Source organism: Pollachius pollachius (genome assembly GCF_949987615.1).
Source record: "Pollachius pollachius genome assembly, chromosome: 2".
NCBI lineage: Eukaryota > Metazoa > Chordata > Actinopteri > Gadiformes > Gadidae > Pollachius > Pollachius pollachius.
The window spans coordinates 41,993,957-42,021,931 of NC_136935.1; the positions used below are offsets into that span (position 1 = coordinate 41,993,957).

The 27,975-nt window shown below is 50.7% G+C and overlaps 1 protein-coding gene across 1 annotated transcript; it reads left to right on the forward strand.

Annotated features, from left to right (window-relative positions):
- Nucleotides 1-1,619: 1,619 nt before the first annotated feature.
- Nucleotides 1,620-27,920, forward strand: dchs2 (dachsous cadherin-related 2; the record flags this gene model as incomplete). Its single annotated transcript, XM_079730345.1, has 20 exons — nt 1,620-3,335; nt 4,972-5,163; nt 5,658-5,889; nt 7,013-7,249; nt 8,689-9,744; nt 10,257-10,444; nt 10,910-11,009; nt 11,184-11,344; nt 11,864-12,749; nt 13,173-13,412; nt 16,895-17,029; nt 19,525-19,734; nt 20,129-20,188; nt 20,282-21,154; nt 21,947-22,158; nt 22,797-22,948; nt 23,255-23,385; nt 23,772-24,067; nt 24,341-24,482; nt 25,309-27,920. 20 exons carry the CDS (start codon nt 1,620-1,622, stop codon nt 27,918-27,920), a joined length of 9,831 nt encoding a protein of 3,276 aa, XP_079586471.1.
- Nucleotides 27,921-27,975: the final 55 nt, after the last annotated feature.

Below are 27,975 nucleotides of genomic sequence, written 5' to 3' on the forward strand. Positions count from 1 at the left end.
AGAAACTTGGACTCTGTGCCTCTCCATTCATCCTCAAGACTCTAGGACCTTGAATTCCAAATGAAATGCAAAGTTAACTTTCATAGAGGACTTTGGACCACTGAGTGACGGATAGACCAGTTATTATTAACACGCTTCTAATGTTGTCTCTGACAACGTTAGAAGTGAGTGGCTTGACACGAGGACTGCAACAGTTGTAGCCCATTTCCTGGATATGTCTGTGCATGGTGACTCTTAATGCACTGACTCCTGCCTCAGTCCACTGCTTGTGAAGCTCCCACACATTTTTGAATGGCCTTTGCTTGACAATCCTCCCAATGCTGCGGTTAACCCTGTTGCTTGAGCACCTTTTCCTCCCACTTTTTTGTTCCATTCAACCTTCTATGAATATGCTTGTATAAAGCACTCTGAAGAACCAGATTCACTAGTGATGACGTTTTGAGACTTACCCTCGAAGCAGTTTGAGTCTTCCTCATGATTGTGAAGCCTACCGAGCCAGACTGAGAGACCTTTTAAAGGTTAAGGAAACTTTTTCAGGTGTTTTGAGGTAATTCGGTGATTACAGTGTGACACTTTGAGGCTACAACATTTAACTTTTTCACAATATTCAAATTTTCCGAAATACTGAATTTTAGGCCTAGGGCTTCATTAGCCGGAAGTCATAGGACTAATAATCAAAATTAAATTAAAAAAAAGGCTTGAAATATTTATAATATACGAGTTTCGCTTTTTAAATGTAATTATTGAAATTAAATAACTTTTCCACAATATTCAAATGTATTGAGATGCACCTGTATTACAACCTGACTCTCGCAAGATGAATTGCGTTCCACCTAGCTCCACTCATCCGAAATTCATCTGGCGAGAGTCAGGTTACCTGTATTATGGAAAGCTCATGTGTAATCTCTATCCAAGTCAGGAGAGGGCGTCCTCGTAACAGCAAACGAGGAGTCGACTGACTTGAACTATTTAAATTTGCACTTAAACTTGTGTAATAAAGGCATTCTGGGTCCTTCTCAGATGTATTCAAAATAATTTGTAAAAAAAAAAAAAAAAAATACAGTGATTTAACACTAATTGATTCTTGATTTGACTTCGAGCAAACATACATGAAGTTTCGAAGACATGAGAACTGGTTGATTCGGCTAATCTGATTAAGAACCTAAACCCTGTTGTCTGTCCCGGCCACAGATGGAACGCGGCTCAGCTAGCCCTGGACCATGTTGACATGAGGCGGACACGCTCGGCGGCGATCGACCAGACGAGCAGCGGATTCCCGAATAACGATTTAATTTTACCTCAATTATTATAGGGTTTCGAATACAAAGTTGCGTTGGTGATTTTATTTTTCTATGGAATCAAGTCTCCGGGTTCGAGTCCATGCAACAGTTTGTGGAAATGCTGTTTCAGTCACGGGATGATCTTTGAGCGACACAATGGACGGTGCGCTCGCGAGCTGTCGAGTTGAGCGCGGGTCCGAGACGTGAGACATCTCTGGATTAGAAGTCAGTCAGAAGAAAAATATGTAGTTTCCCTTGTCTTTGATGCCAGATTTGGCTATTTTTAAAGGAGGAATGGATCACAAAAATGCAAGTAAAGCACTCCATCTGCTGCTTGTTATGTCGCTGTTTGGTACCCGGTCACTCGCACAGGTGTCCAACCTCACGCTGTCCATTCAGGAGGGTCTGCCGGCAAGAACCATAGTTGGGGATATCTCTGCGGCGTTGAGTGCGCCAAGTTCCTCCGGATTCTTCATCTCGGAAAGTAGAGATTCCTATGTTTTGAAAGACTTGGAAATAAATGCAGACACCGGGATCATCTCTACGGCCATCGTCCTGGACCGGGAGATTCGAGATAAGTATGAATTCGTGGCCGCCACCCTAACCGGGGAGGTGATTAAGGTGAAAATCAAGGTCAATGATGTAAACGACCATTCCCCTGTTTTTCCATCGGATACGATCGATTTAGAAATATCAGAGTTAAGCCCCCCTGGATCTCGCTTTGAACTCGAAGGCGCTGAGGACCAGGATGAGGGGGAGTTTGGTACCCAGGGTTATAGGATCTCAGAAGCGGACATGCGAGGGTTGTTTCAATTGGAATATCGCAATGGCTCAGAGAACCCCTTCCACCTTGACCTCCTGCTCACCAGCAGACTGGACCGCGAAGCTTTGGACTTCTATTCCCTGACCATCGAGGCGTTCGATGGGGGCATCCCTGCCAGGACGGGGACCCTACACGTTAACATCCACGTGCTGGACGAGAACGACCACCCGCCCGTGTTCAACCAGACCGAATACCACGCCTCGGTGTCCGAGGACGCCCCGGTGAACTCCACCGTGTGCCGGGTGCACGCGACAGACCGGGACTTCGGAAACAACGGCCTTATCACCTACGAGATAAACCGGCGCCAAAGTGACTCTGGCGAGATGTTCTCCATCGATGAAAGAACGGGGGTGATCTACATCAATAAACCGCTCGATTTCGAGACGCAGTCTTTTCATGAATTAATCATTAGCGCGCGGGACCACGGCGCCCAGTCCGAGTTCAGCAGCACCTTCGTCGGGGTGAAGGTGCTGAACATCAACGACAACACGCCCACCGTCAACATCCTGTTCCTCAGCGAGTCGGGGGAGGCCGCGGTGTCTGAAGGGGCCGGCCTCGGGGAGTACGTCGCCCGGATCCTCGTGTCCGACGGTGACGCTGACCTCGGGGACAGCCAGAAGGTCAGCGTCACCCTGCAGGGCGGTGAGGGGAGGTTTACCCTGAAGCAGACGGACCACTTCCTGTTCGCCCTGTGCGTCGACGGCCCACTGGACCGGGAGGAACGAGAGCGCTTTGAGTTGACGCTGCGGGCGACAGACCGGGCTGGCCCGTCGCTGAGCACCGAGGTGACCTTTGACCTCATGGTCACCGACGTCAACGACTGCCCCCCGCTCTTCGAGAGGGACGCCTACGCGGTCCGCCTGGCGGAGGACGTCCCCCCGGGGACCTCCGTGGTGCAGGTGAAGGCCCGGGACGGGGACGAGGGCCCCAATGCCTCGGTCCGCTACTCCTTCCTGGGTCCGGGGGGGTCCGGCCCCCTGGGGGACCCCCTGCCATTCACCATCGACCCCTCCTCGGGCCTGATCGTCACGCTGCGCCGGCTGGACAGAGAGAGGGAGGCGGCGGTCCGCCTGCTGGTGGAGGCGGGGGATGGGGGCGAGCCGGCCCTGTCGTCCACGGCAACGGTCACCGTGGTGATCGAGGACGTCAACGACAACGAGCCGGTGTTCCAGCAGCAGCTGTACAACGTGTCGGTCCCGGAGCACAGCCAGCTAGGGAGCTGCTTCCTACAAGTAGGATGGGCTTTATGGTTGTGCTTCCTAGTCAATGTTTGGACATCCGTTGAGGATGGGTTATATCAGTGCATTACCACAGCAGGGGAGAAGACAACAGGGTTTTGCCAAATATATCGACCCCTACTTTGTGTCTGTGAGGCATAGTGGCTACTTGGCATCAGGCACAGATCAGTTTGCCAAAACCACCACATTGACACTTTCCCTCCGTCTCCCTCCCTCCATCGTTCACCCATGCCCCTTTCTTTTCTCCCATTCCCCATCACTCTTTCAATCTATCGCTCTCCATGTGTCTACTATCAGTCCGCCCTTCTCTCTCTTCTCCTACTCTCCCCTCTCCTGACTCACTGCCTCTCTCTGCCTCTCTCTGTCTCTGTCTGTTTGTCTCTTTCAGGCATCTCACAGTGGACAAATGTGTCCTTCATTCTCCACACAGACCACGTCATTGTTGTTGTCCTAGATGCCCTCAGCACGCTGGCTGCTTGATAGGACAGGTCTTATGGCTGGGCTACCACCTCATGGTACCAGCCTCCTTGCGAGGGACAAAAGAAGCCTTAGTCAAGCCTCACTCACTCTCTAAACACGAGCTGACATGAACTCACGGTTGTCGAGGCAGAACCTCTACAGATCAAGCTGGGGCGATCCGGGTTAGATGACGGATAGATGAGCAACGTTTGCTACAGTCCACTGGGTAGGCCGGTAGACTGATTTATCCAGCACACATCTAGGTGGACACGCCCACTTGTGATGTCAGAAGGGGCAGATTTTCAAAACGGCTTGTAACGGCTAATCACACTCACACCTGGTGGCATAATATTTCAACTTTAAGTGGTCCATTTGATGTGAACTGAATCCACAGTGGGGAAAACTAAAAACAAATATGTGCATTAGATTAGCAATACGATCTTGCCTACTGTGGATCCATTCTATCTGTTTTCTTATTAAAGAGTAATTAGGTTTAGCTTTGCTGTGATTTCAAACCAGCTATGTATTCGTTTTACACATGAACACGGCCAACTCTCATGGATGAATATATCCGTTGTGCTAAACAGATAGCACAATAGGCCTATACATAACATATGTTAGGTGAGTAACTGATGCTAGGGGTTTCCAACACACATACAGTGGATTGAATGGCACTTCGCTTACCCACCCTATGTTCCCTAGCTAACCCCTTCACTCTAGAAAACACATTGCTCATAATTCATAAAGTCCAAGAAAGCACTTTTATGACCCATCTTATCAGGATCGGTAAAAAATAATTGGTCGTAATCTAAAACTTTGTAAAGATGAAAGGCTGCGGTCCTGGATACAAGGCACACTTCGTGCTTCTATTGTGACATACACTGTCTCAGTGCTTCTATTGTGTTCATTGCCTCCTTCTGCCTTTATTATTATCATCTATTATTTCCTGAGAGTCAAAATCTCCCCCTACGATAAACTACCATTGATTTGTCAAAATTGTATAATCTGCACCAGGACTGTATATGAGTAATTTCAACGTCACTGTTAAACACAAGTATTCAACAGTTATGATTGGGCAATAACAGTCTTGCAGTCAGTATGGTTCCTCAATCAAAGTATTTGTGAATGAGTATACCTCTGAAACCTTTCGTCCGTTTCCTGTGTATCTCAGGTTGTTGCCACGGACGCGGATGGCCCTGACTTTGCCTCGCTGCAGTACTCGCTGTCGGACGGCTTTGACCGGAAGGACCTGCACCCTCTGTTCCACATTAACGCAGACACGGGGGAAGTGTGTGTGTCCCAAGATATCGACCGCGACACTGGACAGACCTCTCATGATATTCTAGTGAAGGCCGTGGATCGAGTGAGTGTGTTTTCTAGTCATTTATCCACGGCGCTTTTATCTAAAGGGATTTTCCTACAATTCAGTGACATGTCATTAAGGAGCAGGTAGGGGTGGGGCAACTTGCTCAAGGATGGTTATAATTAAGGTTGTTGATATTGGGGATCAAACCCGGTGCCTTGTGATGGTGAGTGGAACCCTTGCCCAAACACGATCCTTCCCTGATCCCTATCCACATCTACCAGTCCCATCAATGTCCCAGGGAACTCATGTTGGCTAGAAATCCTAGCAGTGTGTTTGTATATAGACGGTCTTGAGAGGAACTATCAAACCTTTCAAATATATATTTTTAGGAATAAATTGAACATAAAATCTTCATAGGTTATAACTCAGCAATCAGACCCCGTATGACCCCATGAGCGGCCCCCGGCCCGGAGATTGGGAGACACACTAACAGTCGAGGCGTTGACAGCTACTCATCGCCCTCTGCCCTGTCCCCGCCTCCGTCTCCCCAGGGAGGGCTGAGCGCTCAGACCTACGTGCACATCGAGGTGGAGGACCTGAATGACAACGCTCCGGTGTTCAACCCTGAGCAGTACGCCACCAGCATCAGCAGCCACTCCCCGCCGGACACGGAGATCCTCACCGCCATCGCCACCGACCCGGACTCCGGGAGCTACGGCCGAGTCACCTACGAGCTGCTGCCCAGCGACCTGTCCGGGCTGTTCACCCTGGATGGGGACACAGGTAGGGGGAGGCCACCAGGAGAGGATCAAAGCTAGGGTGGGGGAGGAGAGGTCATGGTAAACGCTGAATTGTGTCAAGAAGCATTCTTTATTTTTCTTTATTTTGCAGTAGTAAAACATCTGGGGGTCGGAGCAGAATCTAGAGTTGTTGAGTTTGTTGGATGGAATAGCATGAAACCAACTGATCTTAGGGTACAAATTAATTCAGCAGTACAATGTTTCTCAATGTGGCAAAAGTAGGTTTTCATACTTTATTACATTCAAAACATGTAATAAAGGACAAGTGTGCAATCTTTATTAATTAGTTATTTGCATAACATTATTCTATATATTGTAGTAATAGTAATTGGGATAACCGTATCACAATGTGAGCCGTATTAATGGTTTAATTGCTCACACAACATTGCCTGAAACAACTGTGTACATTGCTCCACTGTCTTATCTAACGTGGACGTGCTGAGCTGGGCCCTCCTGCTGGGGTAAACCACCACTTACTGACTGCTTAATCCCTCCTGGCCAGACAGGTTCCACTGCCACCACACAGCAGGGGTTGGGCAGTCAACCTGCTTAGTGTCACCACTGAAACACACATTAAACACACACACTTTGCAGCACCCACAATGTGTTCAATCCTAATTATCGAGTTAACCATACACATTGTCCCGTGGCACACAAAATACTTTTTGTTTTTTCCAATATTTGAAGAGTGAATTAGCTTGAGCACGTTGTGTTAATAGTGATTCACTTTGAAATGGATGGGCCCACTACCTCAAAGCAAGAGACCCCCTTTCCAGTGGAAGGGCCCTAACACCTCCTGGGTTGTCAAGTAAATTTAGGGTGACAGGGTTTATGGCTAGCCCATCTGTCGCTGACATATGGGGGTGAAGGCTTTATCAGAGGAAAGTATAGGAACCATAGTATAACGTAGCATATGATTTAGCATATAATGTAGCATATACAGGCAATACTTAAAACCTCAACTCTCGTATCCATTGCTTTATGTGTACTGTTTTTATTCGTATTGTCTTATGGACTGTCCTATATCTCTTATCTAATCTTCATTCCAGGCCCTGTATGTGTTTTATGTGTTGGGTCTTGCTCATACGGTGTGTGTGTTTGACCAGGGACTCTGTACCTGCGCTCCACCGTGGCCCACCTGGGCACGGCCAGCATGACGCTCTCCCTGAGCGCCCGTGACGGCGGGGGGCGGACCTCGGCCACGCCCGCCAGGCTGACCGTCGACGTGGTGGGCAGCGCCCAGGCGCCCGCCGTCTTCCACCGGTCCCGCTACTCCTTCAGCGTGGCCGAGGACGCGCCCCCGGGGACGTCCGTCGGCACGGTGACCGCTGTCTGTCCAGGAAGTGAGTATGACCGTATATGGAGACCGATGTGGCTGGGCTGCCCTTTGTGGATGTCAAGGGAGTATCCGCAAGAAACCTGCCGGTGCGAAATCTCTTTTTCGTGTGTCAAAATGCTTTGTGTCCAAAACACTGTCCATCAATACTCATACATTCAGTTCCTTCATGCCACTTTAGCAACTGTCTGCAGTTAGTACTTTAAAAACACTCTATTTTGAAGTGGTTCCCCTAAGCACTAAACAACAATATCATCACCTTTTTATAAATTCGTCCTCTTGGAAGATCTTCTTAGAAAATATCTGTTTTTGTTGAAAGGGAACTCCATTATAGAGTCTATGGGTCTATGGGTCGAGACATGGGTTCAGACTGGTTGTTAGTAGATGCGTATGAAGGAAAGAGAAGTCGCCTGATGAATATCCTAAGAAGTAGCTTTTTAAGAGTAAAGTCTCTAGTTTAATCTACCCTCCCTGGCTCAACCGATTACAGGCCAAACAACAGATTAATAATACATTTCCCATTCCGTGAACAGTACCGCTAAGTGAAGTAACCACACAAGCCAGCTGTGTGCATGTATATGTGACATTCACATTTACACATTCAAATTAGTGCATGTAGCAGATGCTTTTATCCGAAGCTCCCTAAAATACAATACGAAACAACAAAATATCGCTGTCGGTACAGTAAAGATGTTCATTGTAACAGTTGCCAAGCACTTACAATTGCTGGGCTTTTTTGTATACGACTTTCCCTGTATACAACAAAGAAAAAACCTTTCAAAATGCGTACAGTGGTATGTTTACTCTACTGTAAGTATTTTGTACTGCAGAGATTATGGCTTCTTGAAGAGTTGTCACATATGCCACGAATCTGTTCTCAATAGCAGAAAGATAGCCTAGAAGTAGTTCAAGGTTCTCTAATCAATTACCAGATTAGCTCTTCAACTTAAACATCAACACTGTGTTTACAGAAGAGGACAAGGAGGCGGGGTAGGGAACGTTTGAATCCACTACAGCTTAACTCCTTCCTATCTTTACTTAGTAGTTACAACAAAGGGATTTGGACCGGTAATTACTTATAGTGCCGACTGAATGTGTTTGTGTGTGTGTTAGTGTTTTCACAAGCATCACGTTATTATCAAAATCAAATACCCTAATAATCATTCCTATTAACATCTCCATATTGTATGTATACGCATGGGAATGAATATTTACTATTTAGTAAATGCTTTTATCCAAAGCGATTTTCGGAGATAGCATGTAATTATTGATGATCCTACTCTGCCTACCTGGGGATAGTAAGGCAAAGTTTCAAACCCAGAGCCTTTGTTGGTTGGGAGTCCAGTGCCTTAACCACGAGACCTTCCTACCCCCATGGCTTGAGGCGCAATGTTGGTGTCTGTGATATGAACCCTGTACCACCCTGGGTCCTCTGTGTCTCCCCAGGTTCCCCCGAGCCTGTCACCTACCGCATCTCCTCTGGAGACCCCCAGGGCTGGTTCTCGGTGCACCTGGAGACGGGCCTCATCAGCACCCGCCGGGCCCTGGACCACGAGGCCCAGCGCTACGCCCTGCTGGTGCTGCAGTCCTCCAGCGGCCTCCTCTTCAGCAGCACCCAGGTCAACGTCAGCGTTGCCGACGTCAACGACCACGCCCCCGCCTTCCCCGCCGCGCGGGAAGCGCTCACCCTGTCCCGCAACACGCCCCCGGGGGCCGTGCTCTTCATCGCCCACGCGCGCGACGCCGACAGCGGCGCCAACGGACGCGTGAGCTACCACCTCACCGACCCCGGGAACGACGCCGGCGAGAAGACGCCCTTCGCCGTGGACCCGGTCCTGGGAACGCTGACGTTGGCCGGGAGTTTGCGGGCGAGCGCCCGGCGGACGTACGCTCTGGAGGTCATGGCGAGGGACCAGGGCCGGCCGCCGCTCACCGCCCGGCTGACCCTGGAGGTCACCGTGGACCCGGCGGGCCCGGAGGACCACGCCCTGGCCTTCGAGTCGCTGGTGTACCAGGTGGAGATCGGCGAGGGCTACCGCAAGGACGCCCGGGTCATCCAGGTGAAGGCGCACCCGGGGGGGCCCCAGGGGGCCCACGCGTCCGGCAGCCCCGGGACCACCGGGATCACGTACTCCCTGGAGCCGGAGCCGGGGTTCCCCGCTCCCCCGTTCCGCGTCCACGCCCGGAGCGGCTGGCTGTACCTCTACCAGAGCCTGGACTACGAGACGGAGCCCGGGTACGGGTTCAGGGTGGTGGCCGCCGCCGGAGAGAACGCCGCCAGGAGCAGCGCCACGGCCAGCGTGAGGGTCCAGGTCCTCGACGCCAACGATAACGCGCCGCTTTTTGGGAGGGAGGTGTACTACTTCACGGCGTCGGAGGGCAGCGCGCCGCAGGGCCTGGTGGGGACCGTCCAGGCCACCGACCGGGACGCCCAGAAGAACGCCGAGCTGTCCTACATGCTGCTCTCGGATGGGAAGTACTTCCGTATTAACACCAAAACAGGTAAGGAAATGTTAAATATAGTGAAAATATAGCGGTTGATGTTAGTGAGGTGTGCAGGTTCAGGTAAGATGCTGAATTGGTGGGTAATGTGTGAAAAAGTCATATGCAGCGTAATAACACAGAGACAAAAGAAAGGGGGATGTGTTGGCCACAAGAGGGCGCTAGAGAACCGCAGTACATGTTGATTAGCGATTCGTCTCGGATCCAGCAGTCCTGCTCTGTTAAAGCGGAACTTCTGAGGGGAGACAGCATAGAGCCTGGGCTGAAAGCCGGATATTATGGATCCATAGGACATTTCTATTGTTTTTCTCAACAATGTCTCAAAACCTCAAAATACAAAAAACAAAATTATAATGGTTAACTAAAAAGGCCAAACACACAAACTCCTCGAGAAACCCCCTGAATATCCTAACAATCAATCATCATGTTTGCCACTGACTAAGTCCCAGCCGATGATAGCAAATAGATAGAGCTTGGCCTCTTGACCGTAAACCACAACCTGATCCCTGCAGGGGAGATCATGAACTGGGTCGCGCTGGACCGGGAGCAGCACAGCCAGCACAGCCTGAAGGTGATGGTGAGCGACCACGGCCGGCCCCGGCTCAACGCCACCGCCACCGTACACGTCTCCGTCACCGACGTCAACGACAACCCGCCGCGCTTCACCCACCTGCCCTCCACCAACGAGCTCAACGTTCAGGTAGGCCATGCCCACGCCTGATTGGCTGCTCAACAGGCAAACCCTGAGGTACTTTCAGGAGGTCAAAGTGTAATCGTGAATGCCAAATGAATACGTAGCTCTGTAAGGTTGGATTGAAGATAGAGGCTGTTTAGTTTTAATCTGACTCAACTGTTTAATCTGACTCAAAATGATTTGTTAATCACCCTGGGGTCCCTGGCTTTATCTGAAGGATGTACAATTAGATTAGTTGAATCTAATCTAATCTAATCTGAAGGATGTATAACCAAGGAAATTATTATTTTTATTATTATTTATTAAATTATTATTTTTTTATTATATGCTTGAATATTTTAGTATTATTATCATATATTTTATGTACTGTATTTGTTTTCCAGTATGCACATGTTAAATAATACAATAGCTACATAGCCACTCCTACCAGTACATAGGCTTTAACTGGTGATGTCGTTTTGACACCTGCAGATGTGGGCGGGCCTTCCCCCGGGGTCTCTGGTGACCACCATGTTCGCCAAAGACCCCGATGCCGGAGAGAACGGCACGGTTACCTTCTCTTTAAGGACAGGTGAGAGGATCGCCCAGGATCAATTATTCAATGATATATCGATTTATTTTCCAATACATTGCCTTGCATATTGTTTGCCACTGCCTACTGAATTGTGTGTGTGTGTGTGTGTGTGTGTGTGTGTGTGTGTGTGTGTGTGTGTATGTGTGTGTGTGGGGGGGGGGGTTGATCTAGAAGCAGATGGGCTGGGAGTGTTTGAGATTAACCCTCAGAGTGGTGACATCACACTGAAGGCGGCATCTCTCCAGCCAATCGTGACGCACTATACCCTGGAGGTCATCGCTAAAGATGGAGGACTCAACTCTCTGGAGGAAGTCGCCATCGTTCATGTGCAGGTACTGGTCACTTGCATGTGTGTGAGTGTTTGTGTGTGTTTGTGTGGATGTGTGGATGTTTGGGTGCGTGTGTAGGTATGTGTGTGTTTTTCTCTGGGTGTATGTGTGTGTGTGCGTATGTGTGTAGGAGTGTGTGTAGTCTACTGGGATACCTTGTAAGAAGTGAATGAAGAAGATATTTTTTTGCCTAATATTAAAGATTAATTTTCAGATACAGTCTCAATTTATTATACTATTATTTTTAAGTAATTCAATTTATTAAACATATTTTAATCATTTTATTTAATTGTATTATTTATTTGTATTCAATCATTAATTGATGTATATTAATGAATAGATTTTTGCTAATTTGTATCTACTTTTATATAAATTACTTCAATTAAATGTTATATACATTTCTATGTATTTGTGTTTAATTATTATTTTGTATTTAGTAGAAAAATGGTTTTGTACTGTATTTATATCATTTATTTTCTGTAGGTAATGGTATTTATTCATTTGCATTAATTTCCTGTCCAGGTCCACGATGGAGCGTCTGTGTTCGACGGCTCCCAGCACCAGATCGCCCGCCGCCTCAGCGTGCGTGAGGACGCCAAGCCCGCCGCCGCTGTCGGCTCGGCCGCCATCATCGCGGACGGCGCCAGGTTCCGATACTCCATCGCCGAGGGCGACGGCAGCATCCACTTCGGCGTGGACCCCTCCTCCGGCGACATCTACGTCAACCAACCGCTGGACTACGAGTCCGCCGCGCAGTACTTCCTGGTGGTGCTCGCCCTAGAGGCGGACCCCCGCCAGCCCCCCGGCCTCAACGTGTCCGTGTTGGTCAGTGTTTCCCTGGAGGACGTCAACGACCACACGCCCTGGTTCCCCGACGACCTGGTCACACTCGGCCTGAGGGAGGACGTCGCCGTGGGGACATTGGTGTTTGCGTTCCACGCTAAGGACGCAGACGGTAGCCTGGGCAACAGCGACCTGCGCTACTCCCTGAGCCACGACCGGGGCTCCCACTCTGATTCGCCCGGCGGGCCGCCGCCGCCCTTTCCCTTCGCCGTCGACCCCCGCACGGGGAGGCTGACTGTGGTGGCGCCCTTGGATCGCGAGACCACACCCAGCCTGGCCTTCACCGTCACCGCCTTCGACCGGGAGGAGGAGGGGGAGGGGGCGGGGCCGGGGGGAGTGCGGAGGCAGGCGTCTGTCGCGGCGCAGGTCTCCCTGCTGGACGTCAACGACAACCGGCCGGTGCTGGTGTCTGCGGACGCCGTGCTGGTGGCGGAGGACGCGGAGGTGGGCGGCCTGCTCCATCATGTGGTGGCGCTGGACAGAGACCTGGGGGAGAACGGACGCGTCTCCTACAGCATCGTGGACGGGGACAGCCAGGGGGTCTTCAGGCTGGAGGAGAACACCGGTATGAAATATTGTTGTGCTATATGCGTTCATGCATCCACCCATGGTGATGCAGTTGGAGGACCCTTGTCTGAGATAAAACCTTGGATCTAGAGCACGGCACTATTTTAGACGGAACAGGCTGTTCACGGGCACTGTGTGGCCCAGAGGGAAGCAGGTCCTCAGACTCGGGTGATGTTGAAGTTACTTGAAGAAGAAAAGAAAAGAGATGGAAAACTGTATTTACTATCGCTTACCATCTTTTCTTTGCAGTTATAGCAGTTTACCGAAAATTCAAATAACTTTTCTGGAAAGTTACTCAAACTTTGATGATATGTTGTGAATTCTCCTCAGACTCAACTTGTAAGTCTGACAAATGACTTCATGTTAATCAGCAGGAATGGACTCCCTTCCGACGGTTATTAATGCATTGACGTCCTCCCAGGGTTCCTGTATCTGTCCTCTCCCCTGGACCACGAGGTCAGCGCCTCCCACCGGCTCATCGTCTGGGCGGGGGATGGGGGCATGCCCCGCCTCTCCTGCACCCAGACGCTCACGGTGCTGGTGGAGGACGTCAACGACCTGCCGCCCGTGTTCCAGCGGGAGGTGTACGCGGCCAGCGTGGCCGAGAACAGAAACCCCGGGGAGCCGGTGGTCAGGCTGACAGCCACCGACGGAGACTCAGGTAGGAGCAAGAGGAGGAGGAGGAGGAGGAGGAGAGGAGAGGGGATGATGTTGATGATGCTGATGATTATGATTGAGGAGATGAGAGGAGAAGAGGAGGAGAGTTGGTGGAGGAGGAGGAGAGGAGAGGGCAGGGGATGATGATGATGATGATGATGAGTCAGGGGATGAGAGGAGTAGGTGGAGTTGCTTTTGTGTTGCTTTTTTTATGAGAAAGATGGGGAGGAGAGAAGTTGCGTGTTGAGAGAGAGCAAGAGAGGGAGAGAGAGAGGGAGAGAGACAGGGAGAAAGAGAGACAGAGAGAGGGAGAGAGACAGGGAGAAAGAGAGACAGAGAGAGAGAGAGAGAGAAGAGAGAGCAAGAGGGGAAAGTTTGGAAGTGCATGGGACCATAACATTTTCTATTCTACAATGTAGTGATATGGCTTAATATAATAATTATAAATTACATATTCTGTCAATAATGATGCAGTATGATACATTACTATGTTTTGAGAGCATATATTGAAGGGAAAGTGGGAATTGGATAAACTCGAGTCCTCCAGAAACCCCTAGATGGCAGCACCTAAATATTGTATTTAACGATTGCTCTTGGCAATTGGCTATTCTTATTTTCATCCCAATGCCAAGGTAATTAGAAACAGGCCATCATCTATTGGGTTACAGTTCTGTTCCCCCTACCATGGATGGTAGGATATGATTGTTTGAAAGTAAGAAAAAAATAGATGCTATAAACTGCATCGTTGAACAAATCATAATGGATTATAGAACCTATAAAGCGAGGCATGTATAGCGGTGAGGCAAAAAATTCACGACATGGATAACATGGCGACTATACTGTCACCGACAAGAGCAACAGTGCATCACAATGGGAATTCATCCTATATTTCTAGAGGCTTGCTGCACCTTCATAACCAGGAAACCCAAAACGCAGATTTCCCCTCTCCTAAATCGTTATGTCCGTGTGCTGGCGGAGCTGTACATCACACCTCCAAAGCCTGATCCTATTGGCTAAGACACCTGCTGCTCTTGTTTATTTTAACACATCGTCCACCTCCTCCAAATCCCAAATCCCATGTCCTCTCCACCCGTTGACAGTCTGAGTCCTGTCGGCACCTGGGGGTGTCGGTGTTGATGGTGTTGTTGGTGCCGGGGGTGTAAGGTAAAGGGGCTCCTGATGTCCGTACATCAGGAGTTTATTCTTGGGAGTTAGAATTGTCCAAAAACAGCAAAGTACACCACTCTGGTGGGAGATTTGAAAGGACCTTTTTCGTGTGTGTGTGTGTGTGTGTGTGTGTGTGTGTGTGTGTGTGTGTGTGTGTCTGTGTGTGTGAGATGATTTCCATAATACAAACCATCTGTGGTAATAGGCCTGTGTTTTCATCTGTCCATTCAAATCGCCCTGTCTGGAACGTGTGGCAGCACCCCACCCCCTCCTCCGTCCTACTCCATTATCATCCCTGTTTATTAGTTTTTGTTTTATTGACCGGAGACCTCAGAAGACGTTGAGGTTCTGGCCTTGGTCTATTCAGAGCAGTCTGGGTCAATCTGAGGTAGTCAGCCTTGATGTGTGACTCCAGTGTCTCTGACAGCCTGGACCGTGTTGCTCACATCCAACAGTGGTAAGCAGTTGTTAATACATCTAAATTTTCCGTCACTGATCACCTTCGGTTTATTTGCGATAAGACAATAAGAAAGAAAGGTTGTCAAAACATTTGTGTTCTGTAGAATATTAAATGACTTTGATGTAAATCCACATGATGTGTATATAGTGGTATACTTACACATGTACGTTTGATGGGCTTTTGTGCCTTTCTTTTTGTCAAGTCGACCGATGGTTGTGTTTATCCGACGTGATTGTATGTTGTAGGTTCAAATGAAGTCATTGCAGAAGAAAAGAAAAGTGGTGAATGTTTTCTGTGATGAAACCATGTTTCCTGCTAGCTTTGCATGTCAAGCTAACTGTAACCAAAACATGCCGATTTTTGGATTCATGTTCCTTGTTTTTTTCCCACAAAATTACCTACATCAAATTCCTAAAATGTACCCTTCACACCGTTATATCTCCTCTTCCGAACGTTTTTTTAACACTAAAATGCATTTCACACCATTGTTCCAGAGAACAGCGGAGACCTGTTCAGTGTCTACAGTAGTAGACCACCTCTCCTAGCTACTATACCCGCCCCAGAAGGACAGACGGGGGTGTAGCAGCTACGCTATAGCTACTACACCCCCAGGGATCGGGTTGGTTGGGGGTTGGATATTTTACCAAACATTTGTGTGGAGGTCCTGTGAAAGTGGGCTGATCTAAACCACATGTATGGTTCACTGACAGCTGCTGGTTAATGGTTCACCTCACCGCCGTAGCGCCGCAACGTGCGCTGCCCCTGTGCCTGTTCGTCTGAGTGTGCGTGTGCATCTGAGCGTGTGCGTGCGTGCGTGTGTGTGTGTGTGTGTGCGCGCGCGTGTGTGTGTGTGCGTGCTCACGTAAACTTGCTCTACCTACCTCCCATGGGTAAATATACACACATTTCAAGACGCAAGGTTGGCTTGTTTTGAACCCCGACCACTGGATGGGTGGGTGGGTGGGTCGGCTGGGGCCAGGGCCGGGGGCCGGGGGGATCATATGGAAGCTCGGAGTCCTACGGTCACAGAAAAGGAGCAGTGCGTTTTCTGAGTGAGGTGCATACAAAGTGGGGGTCAACCCGGGGGTAATGCTGTGAAAACAGGGACCAGATTGAGCTACAGGAGGGCTTATAAACTGGCCTTCAGCCCTACAGCACAGGCCTCGGATAAATTACAGCCTTTTCTTTCACCCTGACACGAGGTGAGAGATTATATCTGGATGATTTATTCTCCCGGTTCTGGTTTTAATCGGGCAATCAGATAAGGACTTTGTAAGATTGACGAGGCCGTCAACATTGACTGACCTAATGAGGTGCAAAATGGCGACCCCGGAGTTTGGGTTTTTATTAATGCATGTTAAAGCTAACATTAAACGCAGTAAACGTCAGGGGAATTTAGCGTCGCTGACAGGATTGAGAAGGCCCGGAGTGGGCGTCATGGAAACGCCTTGCCTTACTGTTGTAGAACGGGTGTAGACGTGACTGCTGCTAATCGCTTGGCCATTTGGTGGGGGACACTTTGAACCAAAGCGTCTTAGACTACCACCAAGTGCATTCTTTCAGGGCCCGGTCTGCCCCCAGTGGGAATGGAACCCCCAACCCCTGGAAGGGTTGATGTTATGCTCGATCAAACGTACAACTTAATAGTTTGTTTTACACACTCGCTGAGGAGAAACAAATACACAAATATCGAATTATGGGATAAAGTTGAATTGTTTGTATGTTTGTCTTTGTGTTGCATTGTGCTTTTTTAAATGTGTATCTGTGTTTGACCCCATTTGACAGCAAGGTCTCAACAGGTCACTCCTTCAGCAAGTGTCAGTTTATTGATCAGCTCTGTACAAACCACCCTCCTGCAGGAAAGAACGCAGAGGTGCAGTACAGTCTCCTCCCCGGTCCCGGCTACGACCTCTTCAGCATCCACCCCCAGACGGGTCAGGTGACCACCACCACCCAGCTCGACAGAGAGCAGCAACGGACGTTCACCCTCAGAGGTAACCGCCACCTTCTGACTCCTCCCCCTGTCTCCCATGCTTCATGAGCCAGAGTTAGCAGTAACACGCTACTTAAATAATGTAGCCTAACTTTTTGCTTTTTTTCTGTGTAACAGCACTACTTTCTAAATGAATGAACAATATCGTGGCTATTTATGTAAGATATAGCTGTTACTAGTGTTACAAAAGAAACATCCGAGTGACGTACAGTGAAGTGTAATGCATGCAATAACGGCGCAGGCTTTGGATCTCGCTGAAGGATGCAAACACGTACGTCAGGCTGTGGACATGGTGCTGATTAAACCCAGTGCAATTTTAGCTCTCTAGCCACTAGAATATCTTACCGCTTACACCGTACAAACATTGTTGGACAAACTCAAAGACCGTAGCCGAATGTTAAATACGGTCCACCGCATCTTTCGACCGTTTCTGTCTTTCATTACATATTTCCATGTCGGAATGTTCTACAAAAGACCCAAAAGGGGGGAAAGAAAGTGATCCTGCTTCTTCTGTCCTTGGTTTTCCCCCCCCCCCCCCCCCCACCCCCACCAATCCCGCCCCTAGTCTCCCTCCCTCTCGCTTACTCCTTCCGCAAGTTTTTCCTCTCGTGAACATCAGTGAAATGTGTTCCTAAAAAGTTAGTTCCCCCCTCTTGCTCTCCCTTTCTCCCAGCTGGAGTCATAAAGTATTCAGGGCCCAACCTCTGTGCAAATGTAACACTGTTGACCAGATTGATTTATGTGGAGGAAACGCTACAGACGTTTTTAGGGGGAGGGCATAGCTATACGTCTAAACCTTCTGCAGTTCACCGGGCTATCTGCCCCCCCCTTTGCTTTTTCCACAGTTTGTTTTCCCTCTCTGGGGCACGCCATTACAGTGAGAGTGTCTAGCAATATATTTCTAGAGATGAATTATTCTCAGATGTTTTGTCTAATGATGCTTACGGAGGTCGGTGTTGCGCAATGATCAGCAGTAATTTGTACGCATGAATGTTTATAGGGGGCACATCAGCCGAGAGAGAGAGAGAGAGAGAGAGAGAGAGAGAGAGAGAGAGAGAGAGAGAGAGAGAGAGAGAGAGAGAGAGAGAGAGAGAGAGAGAGAGAGAGAGAGAGAGAGAGACAGAGAGAGAGAGAGAGAGAGAGAGAGAGAGAGAGAGAGAGTATCAAAGTAACTGCTCTTAAGTCCACTGTGTTGATTTCCATTTGGTTGAGCATCAAATTTATCGCTGTTGCTTTTACTTTATTATTATTACATGCTTAACGTGTATGTGTTTCACGGAATAGTTGCTGAGCGCATAAAACATCACTTCACCTTGAGCCTTGAGTTCTGCTTTCCATGAGCCTATAAAATGGAGCACTTTGCCTGCTGTTGTTAATGCAGCATTTATTAGTCTTCCAAACACGGCACGACACACTTAGTTTTTCTTCCAAATAAAAACCTCCTCACTGAAATTCTAATTCAGAATGTAAATCATCTTGTAATGTGGTGGCGTGCTGCTTCATGTTTAATTCTTGTGTGTCTTAGCCTCTGCTGTTGTACTGTCTAATAATATTGTTCTCATATCTACAACCCCCACAACTTCTACACCTGGGACTCATGTATCAACTTGTTCCAATCAGTGGCTCTACTCACAAATCTTTAAATCATTTGTTATCATTAATGTTAGGTATCACAATGTATTATCATACAACGAATTGGAAGACCTTGCAAAATACAACTAGTTGGAAATGCAGATGAAGTGTTTTTTTATGACTCTCTCACAACCTTCATCTCATTCGCTGTGCTTCCTTCTCCTCTTCTCTCCTCTCTCCTCCTCCTACTCCTCCTCCTCCTTCATCTATCTCCTCCTCCTCCTTCATCTATCTCCTCATCATCTCCTCTTCTCCTCCTCCTCCTCTCTTCTCCTCCTCCTTCTTCTCCTCTCTCCTCCTCCTCATCCTCCTCCTACTCCTCTCTTCTCCACCTCATCCTTCTCCTCTCTCCTCATTACCCTCTCTCCTCATCATCATCTTTCTTCCTCCTCTCTCCTCCTTCCCCTTCTCTCTCCTCTCTCGTCATTATCCTCTCTCCCCCTTCCCCTCCTCCTCCTCCTCCTCTCTCCTCCTTCCCCTCCTCTCTCCTCCTCCTCTCTCCTCTCTCGTCATTATCCTCTCTCCTCCTCCTTCTCTCTCCTCTCTCCCCCTTCCCCTCCTCTCTCCTCCTTCCCCTCCTCTCTCCTCTCCTCCAACTCTCTCCTCCTCCACCTCCTCCTCCTCTCTCCTCCTCCTCTCTCCTCCTCCTCCTCCTTCTCTCTCCTCCTCCTCCTCCTCCCCTCTCCTCTCTCCTCCTCCTCCTCCTCTCTCCTCTCTCCTCCTCCTCCTCCTTCTCTCTCCTCCTCCTCCCCACTCCTCTCTCCTCCTCCTCTCTCTTCCTCCTCCTCTCTGCTCTCTCCTCCTCCTCCTCTCTCCTCCTCCTCTCTCCTCCTCCTCCTCCTCTCTCCTCTCCTCCCTCCATAGTCCTGGCCCGTGACGGTGGCTCTCCGGGCCTCTCCGGCACCACCACGGTGGAGTGCTCAGTGCTGGACGAGAACGACAACCCTCCCCGCTTCGTGCAGTCCTCCTTCCAAGTCAGCCTGCCCGAGAACCAGCCCCCTGGGGTGATGCACATCGGCCAGGCCTCGGACCCCGACCTGGGGGAGAACAGCACCATCCACTACTCCATAGACGGTAAGCAACCCCCTCCCCAACCTTCACAGACCGACATACCTACCGGTGGGGTCGGTGGGGAGGATTCCACTCCCTTCACAGATCCCTGGCAAGCGTCATCGTCGATCGCATATTTATATATGTTTAAACCTTTTTTTAAATATATTTTCATGCCAATCTGAAAATGCTTTAGTGTTTAATAAGGGGAACACAACATGTCATGAACAAGAAATACAATTCATTTGAAATAATAATGAGTCTCAATGAAAATTAACGGATTCTTACAAAAATCAATAACACATTTAATACGTAAAAATGGAACCATTCCATTTTTAAAACGAGTGCCAGATAGTGCCATCAGTGTCCACATCTCCTGTGTCCTCATCTCCTGTGTCCTCATGTCCTGTGTCCTCAGGTCCTGTGTCCTCATCTCCTGTGTCCTCAGGTCCTGTGTCCTCATCTCCTGTGTCCTCATGTCCTGTGTCCTCATCTCCTGTGTCCTCATGTCCTGTGTCCTCCGGTTTTGTGTCCTCATGTCCTGTGTCCTCATGTCCTGTGTCCTCAGCAGGTGAAGGGTCCCGCGGCGGCCGCTTCACCGTGGACGCCCTCACCGGCGCGGTGAGCTCCACGGAGGTCCTGGACCGCGAGGAGCAGGGCTCCTACACCCTGACCCTCCGGGCCACCGACGGCGGGCCGCAGCCCCTCAGCTCCACCGCCCAGCTCCACCTGCGCCTGCTGGACCAGAACGACAACGGCCCCTCCTTCTCCAGGGACCACTACCACGCGGCCGTGGCCGAGGGTCTCCCCATCGGCACGGCCGTCCTGGAGCTCAGGGCCACGGACCCGGACCAGGGCCCCAACGGGGAGGTGAGCTACAGCCTGGAGGAGGACGGCGGCAGCCAGGGGGCCTTCGCCGTGGACGGGGCCACGGGGCTGATCCGCACCACCCGGCCCCTGGACCGCGAGAGCCGGGCCCAGTACACCCTCCGGGCCCTGGCCACCGACGGGTGCGCGGTGGGGCCCCAGAGCGCGGAGGTGACGGTGACCGTGGAGGTGGAGGACGTCAACGACAACGCGCCGGCGTGCCCCCGGGACCCCGTCAGCGCCTGGGTCGCCGCCACCAGGACCTGGCGCCCCGACCAGGTCCTGGCCACGGTGAGGGCCACGGATCTGGACCAGGGGGAGAACGGGACGGTGCGGTACGCCTGGTCGGAGGGGGACGGGCTGTTCGCGCTGAACGAGGCGACGGGGGAGATCCGGCTGAGGCGGCCCCTGAGGGCCGGGTTCCCCGGGAGGAGGATGCACGTGCTGGCGGCGGACCGGGGAGAGCCGGAGCTCACCTCCACCTGCCTGGTGTTCGTCCATCTGAAGGGGGGCCTGGATGGACCGCTGTTTACCAAGAAGGTCTACAACGCCACCGTCATCGAGAACAGCAGAGCTGGTAGGATTGTTTATTTCTCGCATGTTTTAGTCACCTTCAGTGATTGTTCTTTGGGGGTTGATTGATCGGATGTTTCAATGAATGTTTCCCTCTCTTTAAAGGAACTTTTGTTGCTAAAATCGAGGCTGTTGACCAGGCGAACAGTGGGCTCAGGATTGGATACAGCATTTTCAGTGGCAATGAGCGTGAAGTCTTCGCCATAAATGGAAACACAGGTAACATATTTTAATCCCTACATTGTTATGCTCTCTTAACAAGTTAAAATGAGTGTGCTAAAATAACACTTAAATGATTCCAAGGTTAGTGCTAGCTAGGCAGTGTTAGCATGTCAGATGAACTAGTAGAAAGTCAAGGCTTTGTTGTGTTTACTTTCTTGTTTGAATTGGTTGGAGTACTGAACATGCCTCTTTTACTTTCCTCTTTTACTTTCTTTATATCCAGCTAGAAAAACACAGGCATCCATGCAATCTCTTTTGAACTTTTGCATCTCTTTGTTTATCAAACAATTGAGCTCTATAAATCTACATCTCTGTTGTTTCTCCGTTGTCTGTATTTTGACTGGAATTGGATCAAAACAGTTGATTCTCGCCCGCCCAGATTGTCAAAGCCTGGTTTTGTTTGTTCTTCAGTTCTCCGTTTTGTTTTTGCTACATTTTATCTGTAGCATAACCCCCCAAATCTCCCATAGATCAAGCACACACTGCGACGATGGATTGTTAAGGGTATCGCTAAATAGTTGTGGTCGTGAAAATGTGGTTGACAGCCAGTCTTGGAACCTTTTTCCTCCACCAGGTGAGATCACAGTGAAGAAGCCCCAAGGTCTGGACTTCGAGGAGGGCCGCCTAACCCAGCTTGTGGTGCTGGCGGACAGCGGGATGGAGACGGCCCACAGCCGGGTGGCCATCACCCTCAAGGACGTCAACGACAACGCCCCGTTGTTTGACTACGCCTACTACCGGACCGCCGTGTGGGAGGGGCAGGTGCACAACACTTACATCATGCAGGTACTAGCATCAAGAGGCAAAGGTGTTGGTCGGCTTAGCTCAGGAGCGGGCTGAATTGTAACCGGAAGGTTGCCAGTTCGATCCCCTGTTTGTCTAGGTGTCCCTGAGCGAGACACCTAACCCTCACTGCTCCTGATGAGCTGGCTGTCGCCTTGCATTGTTGGCTCCGCCGTCGGTGTGTGAATTTATGTATGAACTGTTGTAATGCGCTTTGGATAAAATTGTTTGCTAAATGCCCTAAAACGTAAATACGTAAGATACCGCAGGGAATGCTCTGTTTACCCTCATAACTCAAGTGCCTCCCAGGCCCATAATCTTGAGTTATAGCCAAATGGAATGGCAGTTTATTGTTAGTTCAAGGCCATGGGCTACATTGGCTAAATGCTTTTTAACCAATTTGGCCATGCGTCCACACTAACCAAGATTTTTCCAACAACATAGACGAATCTGAAAATGCGTTGTGATGTGATCCAGACGCTGGTAACCGGCCAGAGACGTCTGGGCATGCACATGAGAGAAGGCAGAAATGCTGGTTTAGTGGATAAAGAGTGATGACAGTGGAAACTGCTATTAAGCGGTCGTAGTGTGAACACGTCCTGAAACGATCTCTCTTGGTTTGCTCCTTTGTTCTCCCGCAGGTGTTTGCGTCGGATGCTGACAGCGGTATGAACGGTCTGATCGAGTACTCAATCGTGTCTGGGAACCAGAACAATGCGTTCGTATTGGACCCTGCGCGTGGCATTCTGGCTACGAACGTCTTACTGGACCGGGAGATAACACCTTTGTACAGGTAAGGTTCAATCCGTATCTAATGCAAGCAGGGGCAGGATAGCGTAGTGGCTAGGGTGATGACTCCCAGACGAAAAGTCCTGGGTTCAATTCCCCATGGTCCGCAGCCTAACCGAGCCTGTCCCTGCTCCATATGAACTTGTATCTGAATTCACTGTAGCTTCACCTTTGGATTAAACTACCCTGAATTAAAAAAATAGCCAAAACATTTGAATACACTATTCGTATTTTGCCACATCTTGAGTCATGATGATCTTTGTGTCTCCTGGCCTTATGAATGAACTCAACAAACTTCTCCCTGCTGCAGGCTGGTGGTTCAGGCAACAGACAGGGGGAGCCCTGCCCTCAGTGGCACCACCATCATCAGGGTCCAGGTGGTGGATGTCAACGACAACAGCCCCGCCATCCCGCCCATGACGCCGGTCGTTGTTGCCGAGAGTAAGACCATAAGTCATAATTCATATCACTACCGCCATGAAGTAAACAATCAGACAAGGAGGAAACCCTACTGGCCTTGTGTTTTGATTAGTTTAGCTGCTTCACTCTGTGTTATTTATAGATACTTTTTTTTGTTGTTTTCTTTCATGTGTCTTTTTTGTGGTTGCTTGTGGTTGCTGTAAGTCGCTTTGGACAAAAGCACCTGCTTAATCACTAACCCAAAATGTGTCCAGTTTGCTCATTGCCCATAAAACACATTTCTCATATTCAAACGGACATTCTCAATTATTATCGAACACCAATCCAACTCACGTGTCACGATCTCATAGCGAATGATATCCAACACGGATCTAAACCACATCGTGACCCTATGGTGTCTGCTCCAGATCTGCCCGTGGGCTACGTGGTTACCCAGGTGACGGCCAACGACGTGGACCTGGGCTCCACCATCAGCTACAGCTTCCTGGACCCCGGCGCCTCCGACTCCGCCTCCGGCTGCTTCGCCATCGACCGCTACAGCGGCGTGATCACGCTTGCCCGGGCCCTGGACTACGAGGAGCGCACGGAGCACGTCCTGGGGGTCCAGGCCTCAGACACCGTGCACCAGACCACGGGGGAGGTGGTGGTCACGGTGCTGGACGCCAACGACAACGCTCCCGTCTTCCAGCGGGCGTCCTATCAGGTAGGGTTGCGGTCGGACGACACTGAACCCCCCCCGCGTGAGTTGTGTGAGTGTTACATGATCAAATACAAAACATTGCGTTAACATGTTGGCTCCGATATGTTTATGGGTCGCTCAGTGCCTTGGTATGAGCACTTTGGTCTCGCCGTCCGAAGGTTGTGGGTTTGAGTCCAGTTTTGGGTTGGCTTTCCACCATGTGATCGCCATGGTGGGCTGCTGAAACAGTTGATCATGAAATGCTACGAGATGCTTGATGTTTGATATCTCAACCAGGTGGAGGCGTCGGAAGAAGCGCCGGCCAACTCCCTCATCGCAACACTTTTAGCCATCGACTTGGACTCAGGGGCCAACGGGAAGGTCTCCTACAGGTTGCTGAACTCACCTCCACTGAGTTTCAACATCCATCCAGACAACGGTAAGATCACTGCACTCCCAGTCCAGCCGGTTCCCCCAGCAGTCTGACGGACTCCTAAGTGCTCCATTCTTCCTGGTATCCGTCACGCAGGGCCTGAAGAGAGTTTGTGGCCTCTCTCGCGCTTTCAACAAATGCGCTGACAGCCCCCAATGTGTTTGTTTTAAAAAACAGCCAAAAGAAACACAATGGTACATTTACATAAAACAAAGCACGCTTCATTGGTCTGCATCGTCCTGGTGCACGTTACAAAATGTCTCATAACTGGATTACTTTAGCCTGGTATTGAGTGCCTGTCTGGTAGGTTTCTTCTTATATTCCTCTTATATGCTCCTCCAATTAAATCCATTTCCTTGGCACAGCTGACACCGGCTTGTGCCACGGAAAGGGTGCTTGCCAGTAGAGAGGTTTCTTTCTTGTTTGAGAGGCTCTGCACACAATTTGTATGGACAAGCAGGGTGTAATTTTGCCAATTGCACAATTTCTACATTGTTCGTATCTTAACAGACCCAGGGAGCGGAATAATGCTATAATTAGAGAGGTATGAAGATCTTTATTGAAGCAAACAAACAAAAACACAACAATGTCTGTCCCCAGTTATAGGAATTTCTCTCGCTTGAACCCTTTGAAAAAATAGGCAACAATATAGGGTTAGTAATATATTTTATAACTACGGGAAAATGTGTACTCTTATGAGATGTTTTACAAAATGTTTTTTTTAATTACCATCTGCTTTCAACTTTGTTCAAGCATATTTTGCATCAGGCAATTATTTTCAGAATGAATGCATTTAAATATCTGTGTGATAAAAATGAACCGTCTTTTCCAGGCTCTGTGTTCACCACCCAAAGCCTGAGGGACATCCCCCACAGCATCCCGATCCAGCTCCTGGTGGAGGCACGTGACGGAGGCGACCCTGCACGCTCCACCATCACGGCTGTAGACGTGGTGGTGCTGGATGCCAACGACCACGCACCGGCCTTCCATCAGGACACCTACACCGTCAGCGTACCCGAGGACACCGCTCCGGGCACCACCCTACTCACCCTGTCCGCAGAGGACGCAGACTGGGCGCCGGACAACACCCGCTTGGATTTTGCCATCGTCAAGGGCAACGAGGAGAGGAGGTTCTTCCTGGAGGTCAAGGCGCTTCTGTCGGGGGTCCGGCCAGGTGCCGTCGGGAGACTCGTTTTGTGCGGCCCTTTGGATCGCGAGACCCAGGGGAGCTACACACTGACGATCAGGGCTACCGACCGCGGCGCGCCGCCGCTCCACGGCTCCACCGTCGTCATGGTAACGGTGACGGATGTCAACGACAACGCCCCCATGTTCGTGAACACCGAGTACCATTCCCAAGTCAGTGAGGACAGCTTGGCAGGTACCAGTCTGGTACAGATCAGCGCCCACGACCCTGACATGGGCGTCAATGGACTGGTGCACTATGAGATCATCGCAGGGAACGGCAAGGGTCACCTCGGGCTGGATCCTAACTCTGGCGTGATATCGGTCAACGGCTCCCTCGATTACGAGGAAGAGAGTAAATATACACTGACTGTCCGGGCGTCCGATGGGGGCATATCTGAAGACCGCAAAGTGGCGTTTGCGGTGGTTTTGGTCACCGTGTTGGACGAGAACGACAACACCCCCTACTTCATGTTCCCCACGGTTAACTGCTCCGTGTCTGAGAACCTTCCGGCCTTCAGCCCCGTCTGCTCCGTACTCGCCATCGACCACGACTCGGGAGCCTATGGCCGGCTCACCTACTCCGTCCTGTCCGCCTGCTTCACCGACTACGGCAGCGGCAGCCCCGAGAGGAAGGAGGCCTTCGCTGTCGACTCGCTCACGGGGGACATCAGCACCCGCCAGACGTTTGACTACGAGCTGGAGAGGGAGTTCTGCCTGGTGGTGGAGGCCAGGGACAAAGGGGGTAAGGCGGCCACGCTCAGGGTCGTGGTGGCCGTCCAGGGGGTGGACGAGTTCAGCCCCGTCTTCACCCAGCGCCAGTACAACTTCCGGCTCCCGGAGGACGCCAAGCCCGGGCAGACGGTGGGCCAGGTGAGGGCCATGGACAGCGACGGCGGGGTGGACGGCACGGTAGAGTACTCCTTCGCTGACCCGTTGGCGTTCTTCTCCGTCGACAGAACGCTCGGTAGCGTCTTTGTATCGGGCCCCGTCTATCGCCAGAGGGCCGGTCTGTCCGTTGAAGACACGGTGCAGGTGATCGTCACGGCAAGGAGCCCCAGGCAGGACTCCAGGAGCGCCACGTGTCTGGTGTCCATCAACATCTCCAACTCGGCCGTGGCTCTGGTCGGCGTGCCTTTCGACGTCCGCACGGCCGGCCTGACCGTCTCGCTCCTCGCCCTCCTGCTGTTTCTCTTCATTGTCGTGGGCTTGTTGCTTAGGTACAAGATGCGACAAGCCGTGGTGAAAAAGGCTGCTGCCGTCGCGGCCGACCTCCACAACGACACCGATTCATTCGATCAACCGAGTGATAGTCCACAGAACGCTGTTAGTTTGCAGGAGTTATTAAGGGCCGACTGCGCATCGCGGGAAATCGATATTTCCAACCCGTGCAGACATTCAGACTCCAGCGGCCGCGGTTCAGCCGAAGGAGAGACGGCAGAAGACCAGGAGATTCAGTGGATCAACACGTTCTATTGTCGCAAAAGTCCCTTATCCCTACACAGCAAAGGGGATTTGCACAACCCTGATGATGATACCATCGAGGATTGCATCTCCTGCTATTCGATTGAGGCAGGTCCGGAGCATTTAGCCTGCGCTAGCGCGGGTCCGTCTATGGCGCTGGCCAGCGCAGAGAGCCTCCACCACTTTAAGGAGGAGGGAGGGGGCGAGGGGCTGCTCCGGACTGCTAGCAGGGTCAGGGATCTGGACCAAAGCATGAGGGTCAGAGGTCACATTGCTCTGCCCGAGCCCCGCGCTCCCCCCGGCTCACTGTCGTCTCTAGTGTGTCCAGAGGACCAGCAGCACAGCAGCTACGACTGGGACTACCTCATCGACTGGGAGCCCCGCTTCCAGACCCTGGCCTCCGTCTTCACCGATATCGCCCTGCTGCGTGACGAGGACCTCCAGGGCGGCGTGGAGGGCACGGCGGTGACGGACGTGGGCTGCCTCATGTACCCGCCACCGCTGATCACAGGCGTGGCTCAGCCCGGGATCAGGAACGTACCCCCGCGGATGCCAGGGCGCGTCCCGTCCCTGAACCGGAGGCCCTCCTGCCCTAAGTACGCGTACGCGCCCCTGGCGAGGAACACGGGACTCACGCCATGCGCCATGATCCCCAGCTTCTCTCCGTCGCTGTCCCTGCTCATGGTGAGGACTCCCAACGCTTCCCCGGTGGTCTCGGAGACCATGGTGGGGGGCATCAGGGTGCACTCTGGGCCCCACACCGCCAGCCTACTGGAGTCAGAAATACAGGTGTGATGAACTGGTGTATGTTGCTGAACTGATTTTCTATTTTCAACGTTTTTAGATAATT